The sequence below is a fragment of the Camelus ferus genome, chromosome 27 (assembly GCF_009834535.1).
Source record: "Camelus ferus isolate YT-003-E chromosome 27, BCGSAC_Cfer_1.0, whole genome shotgun sequence".
Classification (NCBI taxonomy): Eukaryota; Metazoa; Chordata; class Mammalia; order Artiodactyla; family Camelidae; genus Camelus; species Camelus ferus.
The window spans coordinates 4,533,657-4,556,910 of record NC_045722.1 but is presented as its reverse complement, the minus strand read 5'-3'; the positions used below and the strand labels follow the sequence as shown (position 1 = coordinate 4,556,910).

At 44.6% G+C, this 23,254-nt stretch overlaps 1 protein-coding gene across 1 annotated transcript in view; it reads left to right on the top strand.

The window, feature by feature from the left end:
- Positions 1-23,254, top strand: part of EDC3 (enhancer of mRNA decapping 3) — a 39,484-nt gene that overhangs the window by 12,335 nt on the left and 3,895 nt on the right. Inside the window, 4 exon segments of the mRNA XM_032469258.1 lie at positions 4,842-4,921; positions 4,923-5,178; positions 18,142-18,295; positions 21,953-22,170. Coding sequence (XP_032325149.1) covers positions 4,842-4,921; positions 4,923-5,178; positions 18,142-18,295; positions 21,953-22,170 — 708 coding nt within the window.

Sequence of the window (23,254 nt, the reverse complement as noted above, 5' to 3'; positions counted from 1 at the left end):
TCCTTTCTGTTCTTGCTGACCTGTGATGTCAGTATTTCCTCTTCAAAATTTTTTTCACTCTCTGCTTTCCTGATAGTATTTGGAACATAGCTGGTCCTTAGTGCTCATTCATTTGTCAAATGAATGAATGGAACATCTGTATTCAGAAGGAGCATGAGAAAAATACCTGTTAGCTATCTTAATTGTGGTGGTGGTTTCGTTGGTGTATACATCTATCAGAATTCATCAAATTGTATATCTGAAATATGTGTGGCTTACCGGAATCATACCATAATAAAGGTGTTTTTAAAAAAAGAAAGAAAAGAAAAATCATTGGAAATAAAACCCAGAGGAAAATAAAGTTGTTGTCGGAAAGATAAAATGGCATCATTAAAAATCTTGGATTCCTAAAATGATCAAATGTTAGGTTTCCAGAAACTGCCTCTTAGGACAATGGCCATCTGTTTAAAAAAAAAAAAAAACTACATAACAATTAATGTAACATAGACTATTACAGTGTTTTTCATAGCTGTTTTCTCTTATATTTGTACCTATTTTTTTATACTGAAAATCTTGATTCATAAAAATGTTAACAGATTTACTCATTTGTTTTATTTCATAGTATGTACAAAATTGTTTTAAAATTGTAATGCCAACATTAACAATAAAGGTACAAAATGAATTTTAAAAAAAGGAAAATGCCTGATACTGGGAGTGGGGGGTATAGGTATAGCTCAGTGGTAGAGGACGTACTTGGTTAGCGCCAGCTCCTGGGTTCAGTCCGCGGTGCCTTGGTTAAGGGGGGAAAAAGACAAATACCTGATACTTTCTAAAGTCATAACTCTGGGTTTGGTTGTAAGTGATGTTTATAGAGTCTGTGGCTGAGCCAAAAATGATTTCCCATCTTGCTGCTTTTCCCGTGTCTTCTCTCCCATGAGTTAATTGCTTGTCTCCATCTGTCACTGTGCTAGGTCCAGGATTGTTCATTGTCAGTTCACACTGGACGGGACTAAACTCCTTTCCTCTGTATCTCTTGCCTCATATTCCCTCTTGTATTATTGTTGACAACTTCATCTTCCTGTCCTTTTCAGTCACGCAACACACTTGGCATAGTTTTGTTGTTTTTTGGGTTCTTACTGGGTTTTTTTTAATAGACTTTATTCTTTTAGAGCAGTTTCAGCTTCACAACAGAACTGAGCAGAAAATAGGGAGTTCCCACATAACCCTCCCCACCCACACATATATACTCCCCTCCCCTCAACATCTCTCATCAGTGTGGCATAGTTGGTACAATCGATGAACCAACATGGACACCTCTATTATCAACCAAAGTCCATAGTTTACATTAGGGTTCACTCTTGGTGTTGTCAATTCTATGGATTTTGACAAATGCGTGAGGACATATAGCCACCACTATAGTATACAGAATAATTTCATTGCCCTAAAAATCCCTTGTGCTCCATCTATTCATTCCTCCCTCCCTCCCTCTCCCCAAACCCCTGGAAACCACAATCTTTTTATTGTTTTTGTAGCTGTTTGGCCTAGTTTTTTGATGGCTTCATTTTCTTCTCACAGTTAATCCTCAAGTTGCCTTTTCTTTTGTAACTTCTTTAGACTCTTGTTATTTATTTGGGGGTTTTATTTGTTTTATTTTTTGATATGGCTGTTTTGATTTCTTAATTCAGTGGAGATTTACATACTTATGATGGACCAGGCATAGTATTGGGTGACAGGTCTGAATGACGTGGTTCTGCCCCTCTGTCAGCAGAGCTGGTTCTGTCTATGTGTGCCAGTGCAATGCTGGTGTGAGTAGTGAGCAGACAAGGAGAAAGCCCCATCTCCTTCCTCCTTCCTTCCCGTCTCTTCAGGTACCTACTACCTACTACTGGTGGTAGACCCTAACAGGAAGCCAGCTAAAGAAGGAAAAATGTAGTTTGTAGAGTTCTAGCCTGGCATCACAAAGGGTGATTGTGGAGCTGAAAGGCAATAGTTTATTAAGTGACACACTTAACACTTTGAATGAAACAGATGCAAAGAACTGGCCCCAGGTTCAGTTAATTAAAAATTTAGAAAAGTTTAATGTCATTCATAGCTGGGAGGAACACCTCTGAGAGGCATGACGTAGGTCATGGTGAAAAAACTCCTGTAAAGAGTCAGGTGGTAAGTGTTTCAGGGTTTACAGGCTGTACGGTCTCTGTCTCAAACATCTGACTTTGTGTCATAGCACAAAGGCAGCCTTAGACGGTATGTAGACAAGTGCGTGTGATTGTGTTCCAGGAAAGCTTTATTTACAGAAACAGGCAGGGTTCAGGGCTGAATTTGGCCCCAGGGCTGTGATGTAGAGTATACATTTGGGTGAAGGTTAATCAGTGATAGTTTGTATGGATTCTTCCTTGAATAATCTTTATTACTTTTTAATTTGGGAGACCGTCTTCTTAGATCTGATTAGATTAATTTTAGAAAACCTCATTCTGGTTTAAGAAGGCCTATGTAGGAGGAATAGGGGAGGTGTTCTCTTGTTCACTTATTATTGCATTGTTGGTATTATCTGTAATACATGGCTTGTTCATAGGAATCTTTAAGCCACTTACTTGATGTGGGTATGCTTTAGTAGTTAAAATTGTGTACAGTTGCACAGCAATGTGAATGTACTTAATGCCACTGAACTGTACACTTAAAATGATTTAAATGATAAATTGTGTGTATGTATATTTTGCCACAATTTTTAAATTATGATGTAAATCCACTTGCATGGACACACTTCTTGTTACAGCACATCTCTCATTTCTCATATCTCAAATACTGGCAGTGATTGGGTGACATGAACCCCCATAATGGTGCCAGCTTCCATCTGTACATTAAACTCATAAAGCTTCATTTCTTTCTGTTATCAGTATCTTCTCCCTGCATCCTTTATGCTCCTGGGCATGCACACACCCACTGGAGGGAGACCACTGGGCCAGAAACCTATTTCCTAATAGGATGCTTTGACTTAATATTGAGGCAGTGCATTGATAATCTTGCAAACTGGATTTTTTCTCTGGTTCTTCCCTTGCTTACATATATTGCTAATGGTGTTATCCTGACGTTGTATTTTCATGCTTGCTCTCCAGCTTTTTCATCCATATTTCTATAGCACTTTATGTAAACTTCTGTTATAATTCTTACTACATTGTATTTTAATGATTTGATTATATATCTCTCCTCCTTCCTTTTTGAGTAGCGTGTCTTGGTTGCATGCTATGTTCCTAGCACCTAGCTGTGGCACACAGCATGCTATCACTGAATGTTTTTATCAAATTATTGGAACTAGAACTTAACCCAGACTTTGACAGGCTTCTGAGTGGTTCATAATCTGAGCTATCTATGGTAGCTTAGCCAACTCTTCCCCTCCTTCATAGTTTTGGTCAGCCCTAGGTTGTTTTTCAGAGGCCTAAATCTTATCTTTACTGCCAGCAGAGCCCTTTTCCATACCAATATTTGGCATTAGGAAAACTTGGACATGAGCTATATTTTCATAGTACTCGTCTTTCTGAATGATTATTGTAATTGATCTTGCTGATGTTAATTCGTTAAACAAATATTTGACTGCCTGCTGTGTGCTCTAAACCCTGCTGGGGATCCACTGAGCATTTCATACACAACGAAATTGAGAAGTTGGATGATAGGTACAAGGTGATACAACATGTTGATGACAGAACTGCAGCTAGATCCTAGGTCTCCTGACACATGGTCCACTGGACAGAGGGGAGTTGCTGTGGAAAGAGAGCAGCGTAGCTGGGGTGATGCACGCTAGGGGATTTGCTCATGATCATCCTAACCTCCGCTTGAGTATTTTCAGCAGTCAAGGAGCTCAGTCTCTCAAAAGGAAGTACATTATGTTTATTTAGACTATGTTGGAAGTTCAGTTTGGCACACCAGTCACCTGATCCACCCTTTCAGGGTGATCAGATGGGGCTCAAACTATAAACTTAGTTCAGGATTCTCTGGGGAGGGAGAGTTTGGAGAATTATGTGGGGTCTTCTGCCTTGGCTGCTAGAGGAATAGTTGACTGATGTGTGGTGGCCAAATGGAGTATCAGAGACAGTGACTGACTGCTCTGGTTTTGATATGCATCTTGATGTGGCAAAGAACTAGTGAAACAGAGCTAAACTTCTGGTAAAATAGGATTAGGTCAGTATGGTCCATGTCATTATTTGATAGTTCAGAAATTGCTTACCCAGAAGAGAAAATTTTGAGAAAAGAGATCACATTTACCAAAAGATCTTAAAACAGGGCTATAAGTCAAATATAGCCGCTTATAGTGGTAGTTGTGTATCTGGCTCAAGATCTGGACTCTGTCTAAACCAGGGATTCCCTCCTGCTGGGGTGTAACCTGAGAGCAAGTTAAAAATCAGAAGATTGCTTGCTTGGTAAACATAGAATTAAGAGCCACTTGAGTAGTATCTTCTTACGAACTTCAGGTGTGAGGAGCTGGCTTTCTTTTACTCTGGGGGAATTTCTCTCCTAAACAAGTACTGGACATTCAGAAGAGACAGCTGCGTTCTTACCCTTCCACTGTTTTGATAGTCAGTTGTCAAAAAAAACCTTGGTCAGTTACCAATTTCCTTATGAAGGGCAGAACTTAAGATTTGCAGGAATACTGCTTATTTCATATTCACTATTACTTGGATAATATATGAAATCTATTATTGCATGAGATTTGTGGCAGTTTGTGCTACTTGATATGATTTAGGAATAGCTTAACCATACCATGTTCACATTGATTCCTAGAACACTCTCCATAAAGGGCCAGTGCGTTTTGCATTTCCCCTGAGCACTTTCTGTGTACACACTGACTTTAGTACCTGTTTTTCCTCCAGGGTCATCTAGTAGCAGGCACCCAAATCAGGCAACTCCAAAGAAAAGTGGCTTAAAGAATGGCCAGATGAAGAATAAAGACTGACGAGTGCTTCGGGGATGACATTGAGGAGATCCCAGACACAGATTTTGATTTCGAAGGGAACCTGGCCCTTTTTGACAAGGCAGCTGTGTTTGAGGAGATTGATACCTATGAGAGGAGAAGTGGTACCCGTTCCCGGGGCATCCCAAATGAGCGGCCTGCTCGGTACCGCCACGATGAGAACATCCTGGAGTCAGAGCCCATTGTCTACCGGCGGATCACAGTGCCCCACAGTGTGAGCAAGGAGTTCTGCACAGGTGAGTCACCCCACATCCCACTGGCTGCTCTTCCCTTCCTTTTAGACTTGAAACAGAATGTCCTAGATTGTGAGTCAGAGTCTTGGCAGTAGGAATTAACTCAGGCAGCGTGGTGGTTGGCCCATTATATTGTCTCTTGGAGTCTGTGGCTGATACAACATCCTACCTACCACTGGGTTGGAGGTGGTGGCTGATTTTTCTACATGTCCATTTATATCCCGCGCGTGGCAGGATCTGGTCTGCTGTTTATTAAGTATGCTGTGATTTACAATTGAAGGCCTGGAGGCCAGCTGCCTAGATTCACACAGTCAGATCTGTTTTCACTTTGGCTTCCCTGTTACTGCCTGTTCATTTTACCAGAAGTTCACCTCTGTTTCACTAGTTGTTTGCTGCGGTAACAGATAGTCAGAGATGGGTAGTTGAAACCATTGACTAAAATTACAGAGTTTCAATACATCACATTTTTACTACACTGTCCTTATCTCCTGCTAGCTCTGGTCATTGAGGGTTGGCTAGTCATAATGCTCATGTGACAGAGTAGTGTCTTGGTAGTTATCTGGGTCACTGTATATGATAGCCTGTTCTGTTACTTCCGCGATGTTTCTTTTTTTGTAGCAGTGGAATCTTTTCTTCAAACGTGGCATTTGAGGCAGCTGTGGAAGAGGTGGTCTACCTCATTCCTATCTCTGTCCCTTCCCCCCAAACTTATTAACTGGGTTTCTTGAAAGACAGATTGAAACCATTGTTATTAAATAATCCTAAGAACTAAAAGGGGAATCATAATAATTTTAATAAGTAGAGAAGGAACTGAGTAATCATTTTGATTTGAAGTTTTGAATATAGAGATTATAAATCTTGAATGCTAGTAGCAGTTACAGGAAGATTTATGGAGACAGCTTAATTACATTTGGGGGAAAATCAGAGCTGTGGCATGGCATTTTTCTAGACAACAGTAGGGCTCTGTTGTATTTGGTTTTGCTGAGTGTAAAGCTTCCATATGAAAAAAATAAGCAGATTGTCAGGCTAAGAAAGACTACTAAGTTATTTCCATCTTTCACTGTCAGACTCTGGCAGGCATGCCTCTTTACTAATAAGGTAGTTTCCTTAAGTGACACTGACAGTGTGATTTGCTGAACTCTGCTGGTTTTTACCACCCATGTTAAGGCAAACAGCCTGGCTCAGAATCAGACTTTATTTAAATGGCCAGGTTTTAAGCTTTTCAAAGGCAGCTATCATCCAGCAGGTCTGGTAGTGCACTTAGATCCTGCCACCCATCCACCTCTGACTGCTCTCTTTTCACTGCCCTCAGTAGCAAAATAAGCTGCCTCTCCTGGTAGCTCTCTGGAAGTTGAGGTGGTTGAGTCACGCAGAATGTGATTTCCCTGAAATTCCTGAGCTTGGGAGGGGCGGTTATAGGCTTCCTGGAGTGAAGTGGCTAAAAGGGAGAGAGTAACAGTGAGAATCAGGAAAGATTCTCAGATTGCAAAGAGTCTAAGAAAGCGTTTGCTGAAGTAGACAGTGGGAGAGGTGGGAATTTTCATCCTGCTACACACTCCACCTCCCCAACTTGATCTTCACACCTCATTTAATTTAATGACGGAAGTAAAAATTCTCTCGTATGAAACTATTTTTCCAGAATTGCCATTAGCAGGCATGCTACAAAGCACATGCACTGGACCTTGGCCAAGAACTCAGGTGCGGCGACTTGTGGTATGTAGCGACCAGTTGCATTTCACTGGTGCCTGACAGTGAGGGGGCAAGCATCCCTACAGCCTCATGCCATCTTGTTCTCCTTGTTCTCAGCAGTGGTAAGGAGTGGAAATGAAGTCCTTTTGCCAAGCAGGGCCTGTACTGGAGACAGAGCATGCAAGTTGGTCTCTTGCTGAGCAGCTCCTCCTCCGGGGGACTTTAACTCTGCTCCGGCTCCGAGGCACAGGCCTCAGAGCAGGTTTTTACTGAGTGCTATTCAGGTGGCTCCAGGCTAGGGACACTTTTCCAGTTGGATCTACTATCCAAATGTTAGTATCAGAATAAGGCAGACTGTCCGGAATATGTGAGGAGACCACCTAGGACTATAAGATATTAGTGATAGGTTACTTGATCCCCTGGTTTAATTTTCTCATTTTTATACATTTAGGACATTGAGGCCCAGAAAACCTTATCTGTCACATCTCCTTTCCTTTTCTGAATGTGGATAAGTAAAGAGAAAGAAGAATACAGTAGAAGACGGGCAGTTTCATGGCAAATAGACTACATAGTCTTTTTTCTTTAGGATTCCCTCAGAAATAGACCAGCTTAGGTCAGCAGTTGTAGGGAGTGGCTTGGCTAGCTCCTCAGTCTAGCCTTGTGGTGTCCTAGAACCCCAAATACCTTGTTTTCTACTCATTCCCAGAGTAGCAAAAGAACAACATGTTCACTACCCACATGGTAATGGCTTGGGCTTGGGTTTCAGGATTCTGACGGCTCGCTCCTGGGGTCCTGCACACTAACCGCATGCTGAGTGGCGTCAGCAGTTTCTAAGCCGGTGTTCTCTGTTCCTCTTGGTAGTACTCTGCCAGCAGTGTGTGTGTCGGGGCGGAGGGGGCAGTGTTATAAAAGGTGTATTGGGAAAACACATTCAGGAAGCAACTAAATTTAGCTCTTTGTCTAACCCAAATCCTTTCTCTCTGGAAAGCCCCTTTGGGTCCTTTAATGGTGCTGCTGTCTCCAGCAGATTGTCAGACATTCCTCCAGCATGAGCTGCCCTGCTCAGTAATGGTATCCAGTGGTCACATGTGTGTTCTATAAGTTTGGCTATAAAATGCCAGCTGCCTGTGAGCACTCTCTGTTCAGAGGTGAGAGGTCCCCGAAGAACACTGATGAGGGGAGTGGTAAGCTTTGCTCAACACTCACAGTATTGTGAAAGTAATATTTAAGACTGGGTCAGTCAAAACATTGCACATTAAGTCACTCTAGACTTGTTAAGTCTTAGAGTCCTTGCATTCAAGTTACTAAAATGTACTAGAAAATGGGAAGATACCAGTATATGCCTGGAGTCCAGAGAAAGTGTGGACGTTAAGTGTGCTGGGTGTTGAGAGGCAGGAGAGGTCCTGAAGGCTGGGCTGATCAGGGAAGGCTTCGCAAAGTGGGCAGGACAGAAGCCTCGAAGCATGGGCAGGGTTCCACCAGAGAGGAAGAGGAGGAATATCCATGGGTGGGCTGGGCAGGTGCTGGTGAATAGTGTGAGTAAAGGGCCGTGGGGGAGATTGGCCTTTGGCTGGTTTGGGCAGGGCAGGGATTTGTGGGAGAGAGGGGAGTAGCAGGAATTTTAAAAAGCTTTGGATGGGAGCTCAGAGGGCCTGTGTGCCATTTATGACCATAGGGAGCAATGACATGATCCAAAATCTCTCTTAAGAAGACTTGTTAGTCTTTAGGAAGACTGGTCTCATGATAGAACTCAGAGTAGAATTAAAGGAGAGACCAGAGCAGGAAGATAAATTAGGCTTTTGACAGAACTAATGTGCTAGGGGTTTGGACCTCTGACTGGAAGGTCCAAAGGAAGACAAGGTTGTGAGAGAGGTGACAAAGGGGGATTTGATAGGATTTGATGATTGAAAACAAGTGGAAAAGTTGAGTGAACAAGAGGATTCAAAGACATTGAAACTGTGGGGCAAGAGGACTGGCAGTGAGCGTCTAGTTGTGATGAGATTGCAGGAGTTTGTAATGGGCCAAGTCTCCGTGGTTTTGTACTTTTCCTCCTGCGTTGTTTTGTGGTTGAGCCCAGAGAAAGCAAATAGTACAGTTGCCACACAGATGGAGCTATTAAGTATTAAAGGCTTCGAAAAATTGATTTACAATGATTATCTGGAAAAAAATTATTAAAGCTTCAATGAGGAGGCTTCTGTAGAGTCAGAGGATTGAATTACGTCTTCACATGGGGGCTAACAAGCCTGTTTCCTTGTCTGTAAAGTGGGGTGATACTTGTCAATTAAATGAGAGCATGTGGAAAAGCAGCTATTGCAATACCAGCTTATAATTATTATTCAATCACTTTGATTTTTTTTTTTTTGAGGGGAGGAGGTAATTAGGTTTATTTATTTTTAGAGGAGGGTGCTGGGGATTGACCCCAGGACCTTGTGCATGCTGAGCATGTGCTCTACCACTGAGCTATGCCCTCCCCCCCAGTCACTGTTTGACTTTAATGTGAATTGCAGAGGCTGCCTCAGGAAGGTTATTTCAAAGCATCAGTGTTTGCAGAATTTTTGCACTGTGCCAGGCACTGTTCTAGATACTCTCAGTAAATCATTGTCCATCACCTCAGGGGCCTTAGCTTATAGGGTAACCGGATGTGTAAACAAACTAGGAATGTGTGCAAGATTTAGAGGTAGCAAAAAGGGAAGGGTAGGGGCCTGGTTCAGGAGAAGGAGCATTGTAATCAGCGTTAGAATATCGGGTGTTCACCGGGTATTTGGTATGTCCTGGGCACCCTTCTAAGCACCTCGTGTGTTTATCTCAGTTGATTTTCATAGCATCTCTGTGAGGTTGCACTGTTACCCCATTTTGCTGGAGTTAAGTGTTCTGGTAAACCTTTCACCAGGAATGTCTTTTAAAGTGTCTAGAAGTCATCATTCCCTGGCTTCTAATAAATTCTTCTCCAGTATGTTTATTCAAGAGCCCTTTCTTTTGGGTAGAGTTCTTATTTAACTTCTGCCATTTGTCTTCAAGTTTATGAAAGTCTGATGGGAGGCAGCAGAAGGAGGCGCTGCTGGTGCAGGCACTGAATTTCCACAGTTGTCCCATCTACTTTGCCTGAAGGATGTCCCTTTGCCTCCATACTGTGTGTCTGCTGAGATTTGGGGAGCAGCAAGTGTATGAGGATGATCTGCAGTAGTTACTGTTCACTGTCTTGCAAAAGGATTATGTCAAAGTTTGAGTGAGACACTCCGGTCTGAGCCCCCTGAGTTCAGCACCACTTACCCACACTCGGTTCTCTCATTAAAAGCAGTTCTGACCCTTACTCTGAAGGGGAGCAGCTGCTGAAGCCATAGTTGGGTTTCTCCTGCTGCTTTGTGGCTGGCCTCTTTACTCGTCCCACCTTGGCTAGCTAAGTCTTTGAGGTTCAGTGGGGATGTATCTTGCTCTCAGGACAAGCTTGGCTTTCGCCATTCCAGGCTGGCAGTTGTCTTCCCATTTCTGCCTCTGAGCCCTGGCTGCCTTTCTCTGCTTCTTGTCACCAAGAGTCCCTCAAGAAGCATCCTCATGCTTTTAAGACTAGCAGTGTTTTTATTTCCTGAAGAATAGGTAATCAGGAAATCTGTTCTGGGTTTATGTGTTCAAAAGGAATTCAGAAAGGAAAAATCTTTGAGTTTAGAAGTCACCATTGAAGAATTTTACCTGAGGGTAGTGAAGACCACCTTCAGCGGCTGATGGACTCCTGATGAGAATCCTTCCCACCCAGAGACTCAGGTGTCTGCTGCAGTGGACCCAGCCCACGTGGGTTCCTGCCTTGATTTCCCTTACCCCTCATTCCCCTTGCTGTGTTTACAGATTAAACCATGTGCTACAGGGATGCCATTCCTAGGGAGCATCTCTTCTGCTTTTCTTACCTTAAGAGAGTCACAGGGCAGACAGGAGGAGGTAAATTCTAGGAGGTGTCCTGGACCAGAAAACCTGCAGTCCCAACACCTGTGCTCCTGCACCAAGTGCCACCACAGCTTTTCACTGAGCAGAGCTAACGAGCCTAGTTTCTGAAATTACGTGTCTGCAGGCAGACTTCTTTGACAGTTACTTGGTTGATTTTGGAAACCTCAGGTTCTAACAGTTTCTCCAGTGCCAGGAGTGGACCGACTGGTCAGTCCTTTTAATGTGGAATCCTTCAGAGTTTCTGGGCTTGGATAATCAGGTGGACACTTGTCATTGGCCCGGAGGGCTTGGTTGTGGTCATTGGCAGTCTCATGAGGCTTCAGAGCAGTACTGTTACAACAGGTGTCTTGGTTTAGACTCTTCCCCCAGTGCTTCCTAAAGTCTTCCTACTGGAAAAGGTCTCATGGCCACTTGTTGCCAGAGTTTTAAGAGTTTAAATGCAGACTAAGGGCCCAGGGATCTGGAGCCTAGCACATCATGGCCTGACACCTGAGTTTTAATGAAGGTGCTAGTTGGTCATTTTAGAAACTGAGTTGGTCTCTGCGAATGTGACTTCTTTGCTGATGTGCCGCTTGCCATTTCAGAGCAGCAGGTATCCAGCCACAGCAAGGAAGGAGTTTGATTCCAGTGTATCCAGCATCCTCCTTAGATTCAGCATATCAGAGCTAAGTCAGTCATTCACCACCACCACCACAACCCCAATATCCTTGAGGCCTTTAACATTCCTGTTTCTTTCGGTGCATTCACCATTCTTTAAGTGTACAGCATGAAACTTTGTGGCTATCTTTGCCTCTTCCTTCTCATAAAAACTCATGACTAAATCAGCAAGGACCTACTGTGTATAGCACAGGGAACTATATTCAGTGTCTTATAATAACCTATAATGGAAAAGAATCTGAAAAAGAGTGTATATATATGTGTGTGTAACTTTGACTTTGCTTTATACCTGAAACTGACAACATTGTAAATCAACTGGACTTAAAAAAAAATTCATGACCAGGAAGAATTTTTCTAGTTTAATAACAGACATAGTATTTCCTTCTGCAGCAGTCCTGACAAAGAGTTTTCCTTTATCCTCAGTATTTATTCTGGTTCCATATCCTCTTCTTTCTTCAGTGTCATTCTTGAAATTGTCATATCCTTTTAGTTTTTTGTGCTCCTCCACAGGTTCCCTTTGTCCCTGGAAATCAGTTCTACATGGCTTTTCTGCCCTCATTTTCTAGCCCTGTCAGCTTCATCCTGAATAAAGCAATTTGGCTTTCAGTGCCTTCTGAAGTCTGGTCCTGCCCACTGCTCTAAGCTAGCTTTCGCATCAGCCTCTGGGCCCCAGGCAGGGAAGTTTTCATCTGGTCATGTCACACTCATTCCAGCCTCTGGAACTTTGTTCATGGCTCCTCCCCACCCTGGGGTGCACTGTCTCTTCTATTCTTGTGACTATAGTCCTGCCTGTCTTTCAAGGCATAGTTCAGATTGAGCATTTGACACTACCTGCAGCTCCTGGTTTGAAATTCATACTTTGTACTTGTGCTCAGGATAACAGTTAGTTTTGTATTCTCTGATATGTGCACATATATATATTTTTTGTTTCTAGCTAGGTTGTAAGACTGTGAACAGGGTTTGTTTTCATATTCTCTTTATTTATTCTATTTCCTGCCACTCCCCACCCCACCACTGGCTTAATGTATTATTACTCTGCAAACATTTTTTATTATATTTGGAGACATTTAACTCTTTTTTTTCTCCCCAACTTTTTGTATTGAAAAAATTTCAAACTTTCAGAAAAGTTGCTAGAATAGTATAATAAACAACTATACACCCTTCATTTAGATTCATCAGTTAACGTTCTGCCACATTTACTTTATATAATATGTATACACACACACACACCTGAAAAATTTGACATTTACTTGCATTCATTGATTTCACCCCTAAATATTTCCATACATATTTAGTAGGATGCTGCTCGATACAACCACAAAACAGGATTGCTCTCAGGAAATTTAAAATTAATACAAGGGTATTACCTAATATACAGCCCATATGCAAAAGTTTCCAATTGTCCCAATCATGTCGTTTATAGCTGTATTTTGTTGTTGTTGAAGTATAGTTGATTTACAATATTGTGTTAGTTTCAAGTGTACAGTGAAGTGATTCAGTTATATATACATGTATATATATGTATACATATGCTTTTTCAGATTCTTTTCCATTATATGTTATTACAAGATACTGAATATAGATCCCTGTGCTATATAGTAGGTCCTTGTTGTTTATCTATTTTATGTATAGTAGTGTGTATCTGTTAATTCTAAACTCCTAATTTATCCGCCCCCCCCTTCCCCTTTGGTAACGGTAAATTTGTTTTCTATGTCTTTGAGTCTGTTTCTGTTTTGTAAATAAGTTCATTTGTATCATTTTTTAAAAATTCCACATATAAGTGATATTATATATTTGTCTTTCTCTGAGTTACTTAATATGATAATCTCTAGGTCCTCCTGTGTTGCTGCAGATGGCAATGTTTCATTTTTATGGCTGAGTAATATTCCTGTGTGTGTGTGTGTGTGTGTGTGTGTGTGTGTGTTACTTCTTTATCCATTCATTTGTTGATGGACATTTAGGTTGCTTCCAAGTTTTGGCTGTTGTAAACAATGTATAGCTATGTTTTTAATCAGCCATTGCATGTTACATTTAGCTGTCATGTTTCTTTCATTTCTTTCTTTCAGGACAGTTCCCACAACTTTTGTTGCCTTTTGCAGTATCGACATTCAAGTGTCTAGGCCAGTTGATTTGCAGAATACCCCTTAGTTTTGATTTACTGATTGCTTCCTTTTGATATGATTCACGTTAAACATTTTTGTCTCTCTCAAGGCATCACATCATAGCGTACACAATGTCAGTTTGTCCCGTTACTGAGGCTTATTTGATCGCTTGATAAGGTGACAAGGTGTTGATAAGTTGTCCACCAGATTTTTTTTCTTTGTAAAGATACTTTTTCCCTTTGTAATTAATGAATAATCTTGTCAGAAAGCCCGTTACTTCTGGAGTCCAAAGCTTGTTCTAATAGAGCTTTAACCTTGAAGGTATGAGGTCCAGTGTAGATAGGAGGGTGGTCTAGTTATTAACGGGACAAGGAAGAAGTGGAGAAAGTCAGAAACAGCTTATCCACACTTACCTTTGGTTATAGCTGGGCTCTTGCAAAGCTGCAGAGTGAAATGCCCCGAGGCTGTTATACACAGGTTTCCTTCCTGCTCAGTCACTAATTCAACATATGTTTATGTAGCCCCACCACCAGGCAGTGTTCCAGCACTGAAGGCACAGTGGAGAAGAGGGTACAGCAGTGAACAAGATAGACACTGTTACTGCCCTCATGGAGCTTGCAGTCTAGGGAAGTTGATAGTCCAAAAAGCAAAAGGAGTTATTTATAAGTTGTATTAAGTACAATGAGGGAAGCAAGCAGCGTGCTGAGACAGATATTTAAACTGAGACCTGAAGAATGAGGAACCAGCCGTGTGTGGTGTGGGGAGCATGGGAAGAGAGAAGAGAGTGCCAGAAGAGGGAAAGCCTGTGAGGGGTGTGCTTCCTGGGGCCGGACGGAGCCTGGAGTACTTAGGAACCAAAAGGCAGCCAAGATGCCTGGAGTGTGTTGTGGGTTGAGGTCCAGGGGAAATGGGGTGATGTATACAGGGGCCAGATCATGGGAGGCCTTGTGGCCCCTAATAAAGAGTATTAGGAGCAGGGAGGGTATAGCTCAAGTGGTAGAGCTCATGCTTGGCATGCATGAGGTCCTGGTTCAATCCCCAGTACCTCCTCTGAAAATATATAAATAAATCTAGTCCCCCCCCCCAATCTTTTATTAATTAAAAAAAAAAGTGTTAGGAGTATTTAGGCTTCTTGTAACACTTTCTTCTTTCAAAGATAGACTTGATTGTGTTTTGTGGTAGCTTTAATACAAGGTTATGGAGGCCGAGGGTATGAACTTACCAGTGGTTTTATAGTCCAGAAAAGAAGTGGAGTGATACTGCCACCCAGCTGTGCGACACCACAGAACGGAACCAGAGCTCATAGTTCTGAAGAAATCTCCATGCCTGTTAATGAGCTGTGATCCTCACTGATAAGACATGGGACATGTGCAGTCTTTCCAAGTGAAAGGCCATGTCAGTGTGAGGGCGGAGTTTAGGTTGGAGGTGACACTTTGTTGTGGGAGCCTCATTGCACAGCAGAACTGCTGGGGAGTTTGAGGGACAGGGAGGGATGTATGTGTGCTGCTGGAGCAGGCTGGGGTGTGGTGCTGTCTGAGGGTGGGCAGGTGGGATGGAGGGTGTGAGAGCATGCGTGTGAGTCCATAAAGGAGAGAAAGGCCCGAGATGGTACGTACGGGAGCAAACAGTGAGAAACTGACACAGACATGAAGAAGGGGCAGGCTGCAGCTGCATGTGTGCTGTCTGAGCTGCGAGGGACCATGGCCTTGGCCTCAGGCTGTCGATTGAGTTGTGTGGGGAGGAGGCGCCTTCTCTCCTGGCCTGCATTGGGTGTGCTTAAGCTGTTTTCCGTGATACCCTAAGGTTAGTCAGATCCCAGGAGGTGCTCTTCTAGTCACAAACTGGCTGTGATTCTCTCTCTCTTGTTTCACTGACAGCTGTAAAATACATATTAATATTAAGAGAAGCCCTACCAACTGATTTTACTGCCTTGGTTTCCAAACAATAAAGATCCACTTTCCAACCCAAACATAATTAGGCTTGGCCCATGTTCAGGATTTGGCGATGTTATTGTTTGCAATTTACACGCTATGTTCTTGGTTCTCTTCCTTTGAAGTTTATTTTATTCCCTCTGCCTGTTTCTGATAAGCCTGTCTGACTGGTTGGACTTTGTGTGTAAATGTTGAAAAGCAACATTTTGTGGTGCTTGCATGTTCCTTCCAGAGAAGCAGTGCAGTGGAGTCCTAGACCCTGCAACTGGCAGACTGAGCAGGAGGAATTCCTGGCCCTGTCTTTCCCTGGGCTGCAAAACGTGCCAGTTCATCTGCAGGGCCCTTTCCCACCAACACAAGTCAGGGAGATGTAATAAACACATAATTTCCAGCTGCACCAGCCAGCCAGCCAGGACAGGGTAAGCTCTCCTCTGCCTGTACCATGAGTTTGTACTCCTAGGGACTGTGAAGAGAAAGGCAGCAGAAGATGCTCAGCCTGCCCCCTGGAGAGCCCTCAGAAACGGAGCGGGTGCCTGTGCGCACAGTACAGGACCTAGGCACGGAAAGAAAGTTTGATTTGTGGGGTGGCAGGCCCAAGACCCACTGCCCTGACCTGTTTCAGATTCAGCAGAAAGGGAATAAATAGGTGAAGAAATGCACAGGCTTGAGGGACAGCTCTCCCTCGCGTGACTCTGCAGGCAAAGAGGGTTTTTGAAGCAAGCAGGTGCGTGACTTGTCTGACAGGTTTAGTGTTGTTGGTGGCTTAGGATTCCTGAGAACTCATTCAGCCTTTTCACACTATCAGTGGTTCCTAATTAGTTCTGATATTATGCGCATGTCTGGAGCAGGTCATAAAAAATGCAAGGTCAGGCTACAGCCTCCAGCATTGGCACCTGGGACGTTGACGTTTCAGAAAGAGTGAGAGGAGAGACAAGCGAGCTCTGGTGGCCCTGTTTGTTGGCTCTGCCCTAGGCGGGAGTGGGACTCAGACAGGTGGAGGGGCTTCATTAACCAGCAGGATAGTGTTCATTTTGACATGTAGATGGTTTTTATTTTATTACATTAGTACATTAAGTTATTATTTGCCTTCCCTTGATAGGCTACAGACCTCCTGGGTACTTGGTGGTTCCATCTTTTTGCTTGGATTCCTGTTAAAATGTACAACCACAGCCTAATTCTGTGTGGTTGGTTTTAAGAATCCATGTAAGCAGGACTAGACACCTGATAGAACCTCAGGAAATTTCTCCTGAAATAGTCAGTGAGGAAGAGAAGTTTTTCTTCACAGGGCTCTGGAATCAATGGGATGATGAACTTTCTGAAAACCTCTGCCTTAGAGTCAGGCCACACCAGAAACAGCACACTAGGTTTGTATCATTTATGTATTTGAGTACCTGATGAGAACTTGCCTCTGTTGATAAATAAATGTAGCTGAGACAATATAGCTTAGGTGGGGGCTGAGGAAGTAAAAGGCTTATTTCCCTACTTTGAGGAGTTTACAGTCCACTGTAGATGAGACACAGGATCTGAAAAGGCCTGTGATCCAGCCAGCCAAAACTAGTTACATGCAGTTGCGCGATGACTTGCTGATTGGAATCTGTATTTCTTGGTCAGCCAGTGAGGCCAAATGGGGCTCTTTGGCAAAGAATTTGCTCTTTGGGGGCCAGCGCAGTGGCTTTAGCATTTGTAAGCTGGCCATGGTCGTCAAGGCAAAAGCTGCCCATTACAGACCATAGGTTTTGACTTTGCTGTTTCTTTCGTGTCCGGGCATCCTGGGCCCTGAAATGGCCTCTTGGCACTGATGCATGTAATATTGTAGTCTCCTTCTCGTGTACCGGCTGCTGCAGACTTTGGCCTTGTAAAACCCAGTACTTCCCAGGGTGTACTTCCGATGACTCTGAGTCTCCCTAACCTTTATAGAGCTCTCTTTATTTGTGGTGAACAAAATATTCAAAATTCTTCTGAGTAGCTTAAAGCAAGCCATAGGTTAGGTTCCACGTACTCTTTCCCTGTGGTATGAGTATTGGGTTACATTTACACCAAATGGGGAGAAAATGACAAATTATTTGAGAAGACAAGTTGCTAGTTGAACTTCTTCAGCCAAAAGGAGGGGCCTGGTAGAGGAGAGTGGGAGGAAGAGGATGTGGGAAGCAGATGGGTGAACAAGTCATTCTGCCTTGAAGTTGAGCAGCTGGGACCAGAGGCTCAGGAGGGTCGGCCGGCATCTGTTCTATTTTGAGGGAAGGATAAGGGGTCTGCTTATGAGGAAAACCCCACTGTCAGGGATGGCATTTCCCCTTCTTTGAGAAAAGCATGTTTTACCCTAGTGTGGTTGGTAGATTGCAGCCTTTTCTTGGTAGTACTGAATGCATCTTGGTGGATTTGGCCTCCATGGTGTAAAGCTAAAACTCCTGAGAGAGCTTAAGTTCGCCCCTGCTCTGTGGGAACCTGAACAAGTTGTTACCCAGTTCCCCATCCACTGCCTGAGCTCTGGAGAGCTGCAGAGCATGCCTCGGTCCTAGGTTAGGTGGGTGGGTTGGGGAGGATCAGCCTTAAAGTCTTGGCTTTCACAGATCAAGTACACCCATTTGTGGACCGGGTTTCCTGTAATCACTTTAATCACTATCCCTTTCTCCTCACCTTCTGAACTGCAGACTCTGGCCTGGTTGTCCCAAGTGTTTCCTATGAGCTGCATAAAAAGCTGTTGTCTGTGGCTGAGAAGCATGGCTTGACCCTGGAGCGGAGGCTGGAGATGACAGGCGTGTGTGCCAGTCAGATGGCTCTGACCCTGCTTGGAGGACCCAACAGGTAAATGCCTCCTGATTGATGGGGGCTGAGTGTGGAGTGATGCTGCTCCTCTGATGTGAGTATCTCTATGGAGTCACTTTCCTGAATGCTACAAGATTTTTGTTTGCCCCTCTCACCCATCTCCTGGAAGTCCTCATTCTTCTCAGCAAAGCACCCTTTGACCTCTCCTTTCTGGTAACAGCTGGCTCTGAGACTCCTGCTGACTACCAGAGGCCTGCCTTCTAAGAATCTCTGGAGACCCAGCCTTTGGAACTCATCATTCACTCAAAGGGGCTGAGATAAAGATCAGTTCTGAGTCCCGTACCTGAGAACTTCTAGGACTACCCTGACAACTGGGTGTGAGAGCTGGACTTTGGTACTTTTCCACTTGGACTGATGTACCAGGAGCAGTGCTTAATTTTTTTGTGGACATTTATTGATACCACGTGCCAGGCCTTATGCTAGGGCTAGGGATATAAACAATAGTAAAATGCTGCTCCTGCCCTTCAGTAGCCTCGTGAGGTCTCCAGAAAGTGCAGTGCTATGGTAAAGGAAACAGAAACCACATTTCTACTCCAGGCTGGAGAAGCCAGTCACCTTCCTAGAGCAGGGGCATCCGAGCTGAGTCACACAGAGCAAGGGGGAGACCCAGGGGCAGGCAGCAATGGGGAAGAGTAGTCTAGGTCTAGGGAGCAGCATGTGCCAAGGGCAGAGAGAACTGAGAGCCGGTGGAAGTGGTGGGGATCTGTAAGTCATTTTGTGTGGCTAGAAAGTAGGGCTTTGGTACAGCTGAGTGATAGGGAGCCACTGAAGGCATTTCAGAAGAGCTGTAACATGGTTAGTCTTGTGTCTAAAAAGATGACTTTGGCTGAGTAGGTTGAATGGAGGCAAGACTGGAAGTTGTGAGACCAATTAGAAAACTGTAACAGAAAACTGAGCCAGCAGCCAGATGATGGTGGCCCCCAGCTGGGAAGTAGGGCTCAGAGCAGTGGATGGATGGGGGATTTTTAAAAAAGTAAAATCAACTGGGCAGGATAATTGAATGGATATGGGAGGTGATAGAAGGTGGAGTGTCGGCGATCACTGGACTGAAAGCTTTCTAGCATGGACACCCCTGGTTGGATGGTGATGGCATTCACTGTGATAAGGACTGTGGGAAGAAGAGCACATCCAAGGGAGATGGTGGATTTTGTTTTGGATATGTTGAGTTTAGGAGGCCAGTAAGATACTCAGATAGACCATTAGCAATCTGGATCTGACGTCTAGAAAAAGATCGGAGCAGAAGATGGAGATCTGGACGTCATCAGCTCGTGTGGTGTAAGGACAGATGTGCTCCCCCAGGGAGAGGATGCAAGGGGAGGGAAGGGCCTAGGGTCGAATTCGGGGGGCATCAGCATTAAAGCATAGTTAAGAGATGAGGAGCTTTCCAAAATGGCTAAGAAAGTTTAAAGCCAGAGAGGTAAGAGAACCAGGATGGTAGTGTTTAAGAAACAAAGAAATGGTGTTTGAGGAGTAAAGGGGTGGTCAGCAGTGGTGGTGCTGAGAGGTCAAGCAGAATCAGAGGTGACAGGAGGACGTTGGCACCCAGTAGGTGAGTGGCATCTGAAGGTTCCCAAGCTGGCTGTGAGGTTTCCCCTCTTTGCTTCTCCGCTCCCCTCGCTCTATAGAGTTGTGTTCATCCCTCCTTGTCCCTTGCTTCCCAACCCTGCTGGATCCCTGGCCTCTCCTGTGCGAGGAAAGAGCCAGTGGAGACCTCAGAGGAGACAGTAGTGCCAGCTTTCCTCTGAAGGAAGATCTGGCCTTGGGGTCTGGTGACTGCTGTACCTCCTCCCAGAGCAGCCACTGGGGCAGCTCTTGGAATAAGCTCTTCCTGGGAGTATTTGAGACCACTGAGTGTCTTCCCCAAAACAGTTTTGGAGCAGGATCTGAATGTCCTCACCAAGTCACATTCCTCTCGAGTCAGCTTCTTGGGTGTCCTTGTGCCCTGCTGTTCTCTCAGAGTCTGACCTCTCAGAAGGGCCCTGTGCTGCCCTCTGCAGCAGCTGCTGGTTTTCCTTTGAGAAAGATTCCATAGTGGTCGGTTCATGTACATCAGGTGCCGTGCATTTTTTTTTTACCGTGCTTTCGCAACAGCATTTAATTTGATCCTCAGAGCTTCACCTCGAAGGTAAATTGTAACCCTGGTTTTAAGATGAACAAGCTAAGGCTCAGAGAATGGAAAGAGTTGCCCCTGCGACACTGCTGGTACCTGGTGGAGCCGGGGCTCCAGTCCCGATAGGTGTGCTTCCAGGGCCTGTGCTCTGACCCCTGCTGTTGGGTATGTGGGTTCTGGGGTCTGCTTTGAGTCATCTGTTGGGGGATGACCCTGTGAGAGGAAGAGTCGTTTAGGGAACAGACACGTGTGAGTCAGTGCCAGAGCTCTGCAGTATCTGTGGTGAGTGGAGAAGTACTCATCATATTTCCTTAAGATGCAAATATGGTGGGGGAAATGAATGGCTTGGTTTATTTATATGTAGAGTACTTACCAAATTCCCCTAAATTTATTTGGAGGGTGGGGCTTTCCTCTTTGGCTTGACAGCATCTGTCATCTTCCTCCCTTGGGAAACCAGTAAGTGACTGTCACTCCTCCACCTTTAAGCAGGGACCTAAGCTTCTTTCTTGCTGTTCATCTCCCTATCTCTTCCTGCCCTGGGGGGCAGGCTGCGCTGCCTGTGAGTTGGGCACAGTTCTAGGGCGATTTTTCCAAACTTGCTTACTTGTGCCTTCTCTGAGGCCAGAGGGGTCTCAGCTTTGGGAAGAAGCTGGAAGTGCCTTCGTTAGGAAGTGGGTGTCCATGGCAGCTACCAGCCTAGGAGGCTGGGAAGCCCTGGCCTGTTGCGTCCTCTGTGAGCAGCACTGTGACAATGCCAGTGTCGGCTGAGTACTCTTCCTGTGTGTCGATTCCTGTTCTAGGTCCTTCACATCCGTTAATGCACCCAGCATCCTGTGAAATAGGTACTATTAGTATCTGCAACATTGTCCTTATTAGCTTACTGGCAGCTCAGTAAAGAGAACTTGGACTGGCAGCTGATGGAGGATGATTTAGAACTGTCCTCTTTTGGTACTTGCTGTGAGCTTAGGAGTTGAGCCAGAGTAATCCTAGAAGAGGTAAGCCTGGAGCTGAATCTCAAAGAAAAGGTAGGTCAGAGCTTCACAAGTGAAAGGCTTTCTGGGCAGGGGAAATCGCTTGAGCAGAAGCAAGAAAGAACCTTACAAGTGCAGGAGAGAATGATGAGACTGGTCTTGCTCCATTGGTGCAGGCATGTGAGGAAGAAGAGCAGAGAAGGCTGCCAAGGTGGAAAAGCCTCTTTGATAAGTAGAGTTTGGCCCTAATAGGTCTCACAGTGAGAACAGTTAAGTGTTCTTGGTCAGAAAGCAATGTTCTGGCAACAGTGTTATGTGGAACAAGATCTGGGTGAACTACCCAGTGAAAGGATCCAGCAGATGAAGTGACACTGGGGTGTGGGGCAATGGGAATGCTACCTGTAGACCTGGCCTGCAGTGGATTTTGTCCCCCTCTGGAACCTGGCACCATCAAGAACTCTGAGGGCAACAGGTGCCGAGAGGCACTTGTCTGGTAATGGCTCAAGGGTTTTGGCAAGCCTGTGTCTGATGATGCTTCTTTACCTTCTGTTCCAGGTTGAATCCCAAAAATGTTCACCAGAGGCCTACAGTGGCCCTGCTCTGTGGGCCCCACGTGAAGGGGGCTCAGGGTATCAGCTGTGGAAGGCACCTAGCCAACCATGATGTCCAGGTCATCCTCTTCCTGCCCAACTTTGTGAAGATGCTGGAATCCATCACCAACGAGCTCTCTCTCTTCAGCAAGACCCAAGGGCAACAAGTGTCTAGCCTCAAAGGTGAGCACTTTGCGCAGGGCAGGGCTGAGGCCTCCTCCCTCCTTGGTGGTTTCGTGGTCTGTCGGTGCCGCCCAGTGGTGATGGGTGGAAAAGCACCATGAGTGTAAAGAGTGCTGTGCTTGTGAGGAGTTTAGTGTGTAACGAAATCAACTCGCCTACTCCCTGTCCCTTCACAATCCTCCTCTCCCGCTACTCAGTTGGAGAGCTGGGGGTCCGTTTGTTCATTTCACAGATATTTACATAATAGGCACTGTTCCTGACACTGGGGACATGGAGATAGTTTTTTGGGTTTTTTTAAATCCATGCTTCTGTGGAGCTGAACATTCTGGTTAGGACAAACAACATGTCTAACATTTCTGGCAGGTCAGATAATAGCACGTGTTACAGAGACAAGCAGGGAAGAGAGATAGAGAATGCTGGGGGGTTGGGTAGGGGTAGCAGACTTAGACGTTGCAGGGTCTGGTCTTAAGGGGCCTGTGGATCACAGTAAAGGTTTGAACTTTTACTCTGGGTGAGATGGAGAGTCACTGGAGGAATAAGTGCAAGAAAGGTACAGTCCCACTCAGCTTCCAAATGATCATTGTGAGTCTGATTTGAGAGTAGACTGTAGGTTTACTAAGGAGAGGTAGTAAGAGGCTATTGTGGGGGAGGGTATAGCTCAGTGGTAGAGTGCGTGCTTGGCATGCATGACGCCCTGGGTTCAGTCCCCAGTACCTTCATTTAAATAAATAAATAACCAATACCCCTCCCCCAACCAAAGAGGCTGTTGTGATAAATTGGAGAGAAATGGTGGCTAAGACAGCATGGTAATGGTAGAAGTGGTAAAAGGTGATTAGTCTCTGAATCAGTTCTGAAGATAAGAGTCTACAGATTGGCTGTAGAGGATGAGAGAAAGAGAATGATTAAGAATAACTCCAAGGTGTTTGGCCTGAGTAACTGGAAGGATGAAGGATGGTATCATCACTGAGGTGGGAAGAGTTGTGGGGGAGGTTTTGGGGAAAAGAACAGAAGCTTAGAGATGCCTGTTGGATATACAGGTGGAAATGTTGATATAGATGAATCTGGAGTTAAGTGAAGAGATCCA